This window comes from Schistocerca gregaria, chromosome 4, assembly GCF_023897955.1.
Source record: "Schistocerca gregaria isolate iqSchGreg1 chromosome 4, iqSchGreg1.2, whole genome shotgun sequence".
Taxonomy (NCBI): domain Eukaryota; kingdom Metazoa; phylum Arthropoda; class Insecta; order Orthoptera; family Acrididae; genus Schistocerca; species Schistocerca gregaria.
The window spans coordinates 272,734,587-272,746,804 of NC_064923.1; the positions used below are offsets into that span (position 1 = coordinate 272,734,587).

At 41.2% G+C, this 12,218-nt stretch overlaps 1 protein-coding gene across 1 annotated transcript in view; it reads right to left on the bottom strand.

Annotated features, from left to right (window-relative positions):
- Positions 1-2,583: 2,583 nt before the first annotated feature.
- Positions 2,584-12,218, bottom strand: part of LOC126365994 (uncharacterized) — a 58,702-nt gene continuing 49,067 nt past the window's right edge. The window contains exon 7 of the mRNA XM_050008816.1: positions 2,584-2,731. Within this exon, the coding sequence (XP_049864773.1) occupies positions 2,612-2,731 (120 nt within the window). The 3' untranslated portion in view covers positions 2,584-2,611. The remainder of the gene's footprint in view (positions 2,732-12,218) is intronic.

Here is a 12,218-nt window from a genome sequence, read left to right on the forward strand (position 1 = left end):
GTGGAAAAATGTTGTGTGGCATGACAAATCACAGTACACAATGTGGCGATCTGTTGGCAAGGTGTGGGTATGGCGAATGCCCAGTGAACGTCATCTGCCAGTGTGTGTAGTGCCAACAGTAAAATTTGGAGGCAATTGTGTTACGGTGTGGTCATGTTTTTCATGGAGGGGGCTTGCACCCCTTGTTTTGCATGCCACTAACATAGCAGAGGCCTACTTTGATGTTTTAAGCACCTTCTTGCTTCCCACTGTTAAAGAACAATCCAGGGATGGCGACTGCACCTTTCAACACAATCGAGCATCTGTTCATAATGCACGGCCTGTCGCGGAGTGGTTACACGACAATAACATCCCTGTAATGGACTGGCCTGCACAGAGTCCTGACCTGAATCCCACAGACCACCTTTGGGATGTTTTGGAACCATGCCAGGCCTCAGCGACCGACATGTATACCTCTCCTCAGTGCAGCACGGGCAGGCATTCCCCAAGAAACCTTCCAGCACCTGACTGAACCAATCTTGTGAGAGTGGAAGCTGCCATCAAGGCTAAGGGTGTGCCAACACCATATTGAATTCCAACATTACCGATGGAGGGCGAGACAAACTTGTAAGTCATTTTCAGCCAGGTGTCTGGATACTTTTGATCACATAATGTACTAATAAGATATCTAATACATAAGTTGGACCTAATACCAAGAGCAGAACACCAATGGATGAGAGTTGTGGCTGCTGACCAATCATCATGCTTGTGTTTGTTTACAACAGGTTTATTCCTATGATGAATTAAGTATAGTTGTCAATGTTGCATATTGATAAGCCTCCCTTTCTTTTCTGAAGCTTTCTGGGTGCTACGCAATTAGTAGTAGTGTTTCTGTCAACCCTCCAGTCATGTTTTAACACGAGATTTACTCTGCAAGCACATAGTAAATTTGACCTTTCAGATCAGGAGGTAAGGGGCTTGTTTCACTGCGTCATCAGGGGCACAATAATTTTTGTGACCCTCAGTGTTGGGGGAGAATTCATAAGCCAGATTTCACTCATGATGTTTAACAAATATTATCATCTGATTGCAAATGTGTAGGCAATACATAACAAACGTCAATCCCGATGGTGGTGATTTGGTTGCCAATTTAAATTTCTTGTTAGTAATGTGGTTCCATAGCGACGCTCAGCTGTGAGATTAAATGAAAGTTCTTGGGGGTTGCGTTCATAATATTGTCTGTCCAATCCAGCTTGTGATGGCACTATAAGAATATTTCCTGTTTCCAAACTTCTTAATGTTTTGTCTTATGTCCATCATGTTAGCACTGTGGTTGGGTGAAGCACAGAATTATTCACGTGTCATGTTTAAATTTTGGTTACTGTTCCTGTGTTGGCTGATGTCAAATTTTTAGAATGCTGTTCTTCAGAAACAAGTCGAGAGATGGTGTGTTTAGCTGTGTGATAGGCTGCTTACAGCAGGGGCAGCAAACAGTGTTCCTTAGAAAGGTTACTGAAGCTGCATTTTCTTTAACTTGATTATGGACCACTCACATGCCATACATACAACATGGTGGCACTCCGTGCCGCATTCTACCAGGCGGCTTCATCTGATAGATAAGGCAGCACAAGTACGGCTTTTACAAATCATAAAAACAGCACACTCCGTACAATAAGATAAATGCTAGCAAATAGAGTGTAGCTAGGGCTGCAGAATTTTTTAAATTATTATTTATTACAAAATTATTTGTGAAACAAAAAAAGAAGAATATAGGTTTGAAAACTGAGTAACAATCTACAACTTCTGGTTTATGTGACTACTCAACACCTAATCTCATAATGAAGAGTTGCTTTTACTCGTTTTGAAGTGTGTACTCCACCTAGAATTGTATATTATAATTATGAGTTAAATATGAGACTTTTTATGAATGTGCCGCTTATTATCACACCGAAAGCATTAGTAATATGTACTGACTGAAAAAAAAAATCACATTGTATGTGAATGGTATCTTGTAACAATTGGCTAACTGAAGATGAATAAATCTGGAGGAGTTATCACCATTTGTGAAATGCATGTAACAGAAAATTTAAATGTTACGAATGTCATGTTCACTGAATACTGATTATAAATCCATATTTTAAGAATTATAAACTTATTATGGACTCCAATCATTAACTGACAGTCTACAGTCTTCAGTTCGTTAGTTGTCAATGTTACTAAGTTCAGGAAAAAATTTAACTCTTTAAAGCTACTAACATTGTAAACAGGAACCTTCCTGGCCTTGATACAGTACTTTGCTTCCAGACTTTGAGATCAATTTCAGTAATACAAACTGGGATTCTTACTTTTTACTGTATTCTGAGAGATAAGGAATCATTGAATTAAAATTGTACTGATGTTGCAACATACAGTAGGTACATTATGACAAAAACCTACTACACATTACTGATCAACATTGACCATGATAATCTCAGATTAAACAGAGATTATTATTTTCCGCGCAACAGATGGATCATAATTATGTAGACTACATTTAAAAACTGAATGTTCCCTTTGGAACAATAGGGACCCATTATTAAGATTATAGGGAAAAAAAGCACACCATTTACAAAAATAAATTTATTTTCAGGTATTATTCAGAAGAAACAGTTATGTCTTTAGAAGCAAGTTTTCTTCTTGACTTTTTGAACAGCTTTTCCCATTTCTTCTGGTAGATCATATACAGCTGCATTGCAACTCTTGCATCTTCTACCTGAAAATATACAAGCGAATTATTTGTATTATCTCTGTCTTAATTTAAGGAAAAGTGAAATATACAAGTTTATTTTGTTTTTATCAATAAAACTTCATATAATTCACGAAACTGAAAAACAGTTATTTATCATATCAATAGCACTTTTACCTGTGTTTCACTGTTCTGGCAGCTCATTTCCCATTCCCATCCCAATACTTGTTCTTTAACTAATTTACCAAGTGGAAGAAGAGACAGACAGAAACAAATAAGCATAATACAAAATGGTAAAATTTCATCCTCATTTAGTTTTTTAAGGCCCATTTAACCGGATAAAATAACATATTAAAAAAACAAAGTGTTTGATGATAGTGTGAGGAATGGAAAGCAATGTTTGTGAGCAAGGAACAACAATTCTCTGAAAGTTAGCATTTGTGGAGGGCTGTAGCTGTTCAGCAAGGGGCACGGTACAGGGATCTAAAATGCAACTGTCTGCTGTTGTACAACAGCATTATGCAAGCAGTCTAACATACTTGACTTAGAAAAGGGCAACCTATGAAGGAAGGATAAAAGATTAAGTTTTGCTTCCCTGGGCACAGATAAAATAATTGAAATGTGGTCCGGCACAATCACTGTTTGTTTTGAGTTGTACATAATGCAAATTACAAGTAATCAGTGACTGTGGCTTTGTGTACAATTATCTGAGATTATCAACCATGAGGAATCGTGTTGTGAAGACCATTGCAATCCAGTACACATCTTAACTCAGCCTGACATTTTCAACAACATGGCACCAGTGACCAGTGCCAGCTTTTGCCAACCCCACCAGCAGCTGCAACCCAGTATGTGCATCACAGGTATCGTCATCCTGCTCTGTAAGTGATCTTGCTCTACTTCCTTAATCTATTACCTTATGTTCTAACATCCTAAACCATGGAACCTATTGAAAAACAGAGTTTAGTTAACAAAAAAGCAGAGATCAAGTCATAACTGATCAGAAGCTTCACATTTGTCACCAGTTTTAAGGAAGACTCCAATCTCAGCAGTATTAGAGTAAGCAGTTACTGCTAAATACAAGCACAGATGAATAAATGACATATAAACTCATTTTCTGTAGTAAACATGAAATAAAGCTCTCGCACTTTCAGTGCCAAAATTCAATGGTAGTGTAACGGAAATCAAGCAATTTTTTTCTGATCATACCTTTAAGACCATTAAAGATGTCCAGTGGTACTATTATTTGTCATGTGTGTGTGGTGAAGCTCGTAAGCTGACTGAAAACTTAGTGAGTACAGAAAGTAACTTAAGATTGTATGAGATTTCACTGTTCACAGATATAACAATCCAAAGTTCATTGTTGATTCACATGCGATAGAAATTCTGAATCTGCCCAACATCAAAAGCGAATTTGCAACAGGCCTACTGAAATCAATCGACCAGCTAATGAGAAATTTGAAAGCAACTGAGGTCATGCAGGTTGGCACAATAATGCAAGAGGTATTATTGTCACACATATTGCTTGATCACATCAGTGTGAATCTGAGGAAACAATGGGAAACTAAGAGAGTTAACATGGCATTTCTTCGTCTGAAGCAGATGGCTAAAAGTGAGCGATACTGCAAGCAGAACAGGCTTTGTTAATGGACAAAAGCTTTGTTTCAACTTTCTGGGCACAAACCATAACCAAAGAGGAGAGCTGTGCGGACAGATGTTGCATTTGTAACAAGTGGCACAGCATGCTAAATGCCAAAGTATAGAGGAAAAAGAAATTGAAGTAACTCAACAGGATATAGATAGAGCGATTAAAAAACTAAAGAACAAAAATCATCAGGAGAATATAGGATAATGGCAGAGATGTTGAAGGCAAGAGGTGGACCACTTCAGAAAGAGAGATGTAAGTGAAGTCTGGAGAAAAGAGTGGAAGTCAGGTACCATTATCCCACTGCAGAAAAAGAACAAATTGGAACTGTAGTATTTATAGAAGTATTTCTCTACTAAGTGTACCATACAAAGCTTTATCATTAATAATTCTTCAAAAGCTGAAGATAATGTTGGAGAGTATGAGGCAGGTTTTCAGGAATGGATCAAATGTTCACCATGAGACAAATCTGGGGGAAGTGCTAGGAATTCAACTATCGGTTTCTCAAAGGCATATGACACTATACAATGAGGAGGTTTGGTATACCAAGGAAGTTAATTGGTGAAGGTGTGTACAGCAAAAACAAAAGCCAAGGTGAAATGCCAGGTCAGCCATTTCACCATTGCTTTTTAATTTGGTCCTGGAGAAAGTAATTTGTGGAATGATATGAGAAGGCATATGGGATATGCAGATGACATTACAGCCACAGCAGTCACAGGAAAAGATGACAGAAACAACAGAGAACGCCACTAACATTGGGCATGATTAATATGGAGAAGACTGAAATGATTGAAGTATACAGAGAAGCCCCTATTAATGCCCTCATTGCAGGTTAGAATATGAAATATAACCAGAGTGGAAAATTTTAATTACCTTGGCACCTGGTTCAACAGGCATAATAACCTAAAACAAGAAATTAATCAAGGCACTGAAAATGGGTCTAAAACTTATTTCAGTCTGAAGCAAATAAAGTTATCAAAAATATGTCTGTTAAGATCAAACTTAAAGCCTATAATGCAGTGATAGTATTGCTGTTGTTATATATGACAAAAATGTTAAGCACCACAAAAAAAGATGAAGAGCAACTGCTGATCTCTGAAAAGAAAATCACGACAAAGAACTTCCAACCAATCTGTGAAAAGAGTACATGGGGACATAGATGGAACCAAGAACAGTATGACCTAATGAAACAACCAAACGCTGTGCAGAAAATTAAATTGTGGGGAATTAGTCTGGCAGGGCACATTGCTAGGAGGCCACAAACATGCTGAGATGGAGATGTGCTTATGGGAAAACCTGATGGAACTTGTCCAATTGGAAGAGTAAGGAGTATGAACTACAGAAGGACTTTCAGCAACTGGGTGTCCACAAGAACTGGAACCAAAGTGCACAAGATAGCCATTTATGGAGGAACATTGTTAAGATTGGCATATGACCTTATTGCAAGTATTATGTATGTACATATTGGACAGTGAAACAAAACCATCAGCATGCAGAACATGCTGACAACTGCTCCTGTAAACATCACTGTAAAAAATGGGAAGATGTACCAATGCAGAGCATTTCTTGATGGTGCCTCACAAATGAACTTCATATTTACGAAATTAGCAGATCGGCTGGGACTACAGTTCAGCTGGAATCTGATGCCAATAAATAGTATCGGTGATGTTCAAGCTACAGAATCACTGCATGTTTACCAGGTGTACCTTTCCTCAAGGGTTGCTGACAACTATACACATACTGTAGGTGAACTAATGCCACATACAAGGCTTTGTTGTCACCATCTGGTAATTTACAAAGTACATAATTGTAGCAGAGCTATCAGTCAATAGCCTGGTGAGATTGACCTTCTGCTTTGAGGTTTGCTCATTTTTACATTAAAAACTTGTTAAGTGAAGAGGGAGAACCATGCAAATTTGCAGGACATATAATTAGGATGCATTGTGTCAGATATGGTACCTCCATTAAAATATTTTTTTTCCCCTTTATTAAAACAACCATATATGTACATAAGCACAAAAACTAATATTGAAGTGCTGGAACTGATTCAACACAAATTGTATCCTACAATAGACTGAAGAATACATTTCAATACAGTGCCATTTGTAAGGTAAGCTTACAAAATAGAACATTATAGTAAACAGACAATAGCCTCTTTAGTCCAGTCAGAGATGTAGAACCGAAATGCAAACATATATATAATTGATTGTCTTAACTGGAATGACACTTCTGTCATTTGATTCATAACCGTCCAAAACTCAAAGTCATTTGGAGCACACAAACGGATAACAAGAGATGCACAGGAACATAAATTAATGAAAATGTCATAATGAAGTTTATAACAGCAATGAGGAGTCGGGAGTAGTCCTAGGAACTGGTATAACCCCTTATTCATTGTGTATTTTGTTCGCTACATAGTCTTGCATGTGATTTGTGTCCTTACCGGCATCGAGAATTACCCTACACCTTGTTTTTTAAAAATTATGTCTAACATGTTAGCAAACATCTTCCTGAAATTTGGGTAACATTTCATCTTCCAGCGTGCCGTTCTCATGTAAGCCTCGAAACTAATGAGATTATCTTCACTATTGTGGATGATGATATATGTCAGAAACTGTCCTAAGATCCACATCACGGTGTTGTTCATGGTGGCGACAAAACATTTCGTGTCCGGCCATAGCAGGATGTCGGTGCAGTGGCTGGCTGGGCTGCTGTGGGTAATCAGGCCCAGCCTCTGCTGCACCCATTTCCAGTTAGTGAGATGACCGCCACAAGTGAAGCGATGGCGTAAGGTGTCGACTAAACCACAGCGGACGCATTTATCACTGTCACTTAAACCGATTCTATGCAACCTTTCATCAGTGGGTATAACATCGTTTACCACTCTATACCCTGTGGACGCCACTTCAGCAGTGTAGACAGTTAAACTTACGATGTCCCAAACTGCCTTCCAATGAACACTCGGGTATTTAAGTTCAATGGGATTCCGGACTATAGGAGATGTCCATCTTTTTAATAACAGGCGCGTCGTCTGTAATTTCAGCGTTAAATAATGTCCATCAATATAACTTACTTCAAGAAAAAAACTGCTTGACATGTTGTAATTTGTAATGTATTTTACCTACATTAATGGGTGGATGCATATCGGTGGGTTGTAAGGTTCGGAAGAGCCAACTGGTTACGCTGAGAGGTTCCTTGTCCAACAAATGGGTGACTCGTTTAATATATAAAGCAGTACACTTTCGGTTAATGTCAGGCATGTTTAGTCTGCCGGCCTGTCTGGAAGGCGTTAGCGTGGTGTATTTCACTTTGAATAGATGCCCTTGCCAGATAAATCTATTAGAGAGTTTCATCACGTGTTTGGCCTGCATCTTGGGGACTGGAAATAGTTGGGCCATATAGAACGCTTTCAATGAAACAATAAGTTTACTGTTACCAGTCACTGGTAACAGTAAACTTATTGTTTCATTTAATGTCAATAACAGTCACGGTAAAGCCTAACCTAAAAATGTTCGCATTTAAAGTTAATCTGCCCAGTCAGGCAATCAAGGCTATTTTCGAGTACAAATAAACAGTGACTGGTAATAGTAAACTTATTGTTTCATTTAATGTCAATAACAGTCACGGTAAAGCCTAACCTAAAAATGTTCGCATTTAAAGTAGAACGCTTTACTGAATATATAACTGCTGAGGAGTCGTATGCGTTGGAGTATGTTAACGGACCGCCAATTGTTTTCATAGATGGCACCTTGCATTTTATTAGTGACCTGCTTCCAATTCATTTTTAGCGGGCATTTGTCTATAATCATCCCCAGAGTGGTGTGGGTTTCGATACGATTCGCCCAAGGTATATTTAGTGACTCGAATCCTCGAATGTTGACAAAGGTGCATTTACCGACGTTGATTTTAGCACTGGAAGCACGACAGTACTCGTCTACCGCGGTCTTCAGGGTTGATACGTCTCCGTCGTTGCGCAATAACACTCCGACGTCATCGGCGTAAGCACGAACCACGAACGATGTCCCGGCGATCGAAAGGCCTGCAAGTTTGTCATGAATAGAGCGTAAGAGCGGCTCGAGCGACAAAACCTATAACATCATGGAGAGAGGGCTTCCCTGCGGTACTCCTCTTTGGACCTCGATGGGTTGAGTAAGCTGTCCATTTACGCTGTTCTGGTTGTAATGCCCGTGATGAAATGTTGCACGACATTTATAACCCATTGCTCGAAACCACAACGCTGCAGTAGCTGTAGGAGGTACTCGTGGCGGACGCGATCAAAAGCCTTGCAAAAGTCGATAAACAGCAATGCGAGATTCACGTTAGTGACTGACGCTATGGCTATTACATCTCTATATTCCGAAAGGGGCGTCTTAATAGTGCGACCAGGGATGCATGATTGATGGCTGTGAATCACTTGCTTCATTAACGGAGACAATCTGCTGTTGAGTGCTCTGGCGAAGGTTTTGTAATCAAAATTAAGTAAAGTAATAGGTCGGAAGTTATCTAAGGTTTTTCGGTGTTTGCTTTTTGGTATCAATACAATTCGGCCTTCCTTCATTTCGGCCGGCACGTCACTCCCTCGCATCACTTCATTGAGAACATCTGTAAATGCGTGTCCGATTATGGGCCAGAAGCGCACATAAAATTCCCGTGGCAAACCATCAGGGCCAGGGGATTTATTCGATGGCGAGCCAGAAATCAGTTCAAGGACTTCGTCTGGAGCAAAATCGTGTGCGACCGCCGAGTTGTCTGCAGACGTGACTATGGTGGGCAGAGCACTCACGATATCACCGCCGTCATCACCATATGTAAAGCACTGCGAGTACAGATCCGTGAAGAACCGGTAAACTGCAGTAAGAATGTCACTCTGTCGGGTCAAACGGAGTCCATCATCTGTGTCCAGCTCCCCGATAAAAGCTCGCTTGTGATGGGCACAATGTTTTATGAGGTGATACAGCGATGCAAGTTCGTCCTCTTGAACCGATTTTGCTTTAGATCTGATCTTCAGTCCTTCGAGCTGCGTTCGCTTTATGCCTATAAGCTTCGCCTTTATTTGTTTGATGGTCGTCAGCTGTGTGTTGGTTGGTGTCGTAGTCGCATACAACTCTCGCAAAACTGTTTGGTAAAAATCAATCGTGCGTTTGACATCTTACGCCCGTTGCCAACTGTAGTTTCTTAAGGATAATCGCATTTTCCGTTTGACCACAGCATTCCACCAGGCTATCTTGCTCGGATATCTGCAGCATTGCTTGAGACAGTCCGCCCATGCCGTGGAGATGACTTCTTGTAGCAAGGCATCGGCGAGAACAGAAACATTTAGGCTCCACGGAATCCTATGCCATTTAGTATGCTGTTTGGCCAGATTTACCGTGACACAGAGGGCGCAATGGTCGGAGAAGCTAGCCAGAACATGTTGGCAAATGTTCTTAGAGATGTACAAACGGTCTAGACGGCTACATGCGGTGGTGGTCAGGTACGTGTACCTTACCTGGGTAGGAAATTTTAGTTCCCACGCATCCTTCAGCTGCAGGTGACGCACCAGATCATGTAGTTCCCTACAGTAATTAAAGTTTGGCGATTGGTCTTTCCTGTGGATCACACAGTTGAAATCACCACTAATTATCAACTGGGTTGGGTTGCGGCGTAGCAAGTATATGATGTCTTGTTTGAAGAAGTTAGCTCTTTCTGATTTTAAGGTCGTTCCTGATGGAGCATAGATATTGACGAGGGTGACGTCAAAAATTTGGCAAGCTATGCCTCTACCGGAGTCCAACATTTCGATATTGCTCACTGAGATTCCGTCTCGTGATAGAATGGCCGTACCTGTACCCCCGTCCGCCATGGTGTTTACGATTGTTGCAAATCCTGATACATGAAAACTTAAAATAGACACTTCCTGTAACAGAACTATATCAGCTTGGGACTCATGGATAAACTGCCGTAGCATTGCTAATTTTAAATCTGTCCTAACTCTATTTATGTTCAGGGACAAAAACTTATAAGCTTGACTCATGATCATCCGAGACTTGTGGGTGATGGGAAGCGTAGGGAGCCCAGTCCATCTCACCGTCGGACTTTGAACCTACATCCCCAGGTTTTGTACCAGTTTTCGCGCTGACTTTACTTTTTAAGTCACTTCCAGCCACAGAGTCCTTTGGTTTAACTATATTGCGCCATCGCAAAGTCGTCCGAAGTGTCATTGAAGATGGCGGAGTCGGCGAGTCATGGCTGTAAGCAGTATGTGAAAGTCCTTGCTTCGGAACGGGTGGCGGCAAGTCCGAAGATGCAGCTTCAGTAGGCCCACTGTGTTTGTTTGGAGCCACACTGGCTATTTGTATACAGCTGTCCGGGTCCTCGTGTTGTTTGGAAGCAGTTTCGAGGTGGTGGCTGTTTATGTCACGCTCTGCACCGCGTGCTTCATCCGCCGTGTTTACGAGTTGCAGTTGACTAACTGCCGCCTCTTTTGTGTTAGCCACCTGCGGCGAGTCGGCAAGCAGCATCGGAACGGATTGCTGTAAACACTCAGCTGCACTCGTATTGACAGTTTCTGTGTCGGGCGGTTGAATGGGAATTTGGCGGGTCGTAACTGCGCCATCCGACACTTGCGTGTCCTGTGTGGGGGCCCATGGCTCCGAGTCATCGGTTTGATTTTTTACTACCTGGTCGCCGGAACCACTACCATCACTTATAGTACGTCGTCGTTTGTTACTGACAGATAATGCAACACCGGTGACTAAGGGGTGACTGGCCACGGGTTTTTGAGGCAAGGGTGGGAAGGTGCTGTTACCGAGATCGTTGTCCTCTGACACAGATGCACTCAGTTGGGAGTCAGTCACAGAAGGCGTCTGATTTTGAGTTAGGACATCAGCCAATGTTAATCTCTGTCGTTGCTGCAGATTGTTTCGAAGTACGACAACTCGCCGTGGGCAATCCTCTCGTAAATGGCCACTCAACAAGTGCCTACTTGCCCCTCGTAAATGACATGAGCCTTATAACCACAAACCATTATATAGGATGGGATATTGACTTTAACGGCCATGTCAACTGAACGAACCCCACTATAACATTGGAGTTTGTGACGGCTCGACCATTTTTCGTTTCTAATCTGTCGGATGTCTCCGTATTTGGCGAGGATATCTCTAAGAAAGCAATTCTCAACCTCAGGTGGCAAATTGAACACTCGCACTTGTTTATACTCAATGTCGGCGTTAGTTATTGAAATTGTACTTACCGACTGATCACGTTGTCGGAACTCTGCTTTCCCACCAGTGTTCACCAAAATTTTCTCCAGTTGTATCTGGTCTAAAAACTTCACAAAGAAACAGTATTCCGCCATGTCATAATATGCTGCGTGGACCTGATCGGATGTGATGCCAATAATATCTACTATCCAGTCATGGATTTCTAGAGAACTCGGTTGCACATTCCTGGAAGATCTCTCAAATGCAAAACACAGGTGTTCTTACGAGGTACACTGGGTGCCATATCTGCACTTTATGAGTGGTCGGGACCGCTGTGAGTAAATTAAGAAGCTTGTATATGACGGTAGTGAAGGAACACAGAATATCACAGGCCACAATCCAAGAATTATTATAAACACGGCTTGTGGCGCTACGACTACGCGGAAGTACCGACACGTCCGGTCGCTGTCGCGTACCAAGCGTAACTGATATTTCCATTCAATCAAGCCCAATGTGCAAAGGGTACTCACACCTCGCACGCAACACAAAACTTAACTTTCAGATCAAACAGTTGAGGTAACAAGAAGAAATTAATTCTGTTTAAGGCACAATGTGTATGCTTTATGAGGGAATATGAAGATTTGAATCATATGGACTTATGACCAGAGAGGAAGAAACCTGCTCATAT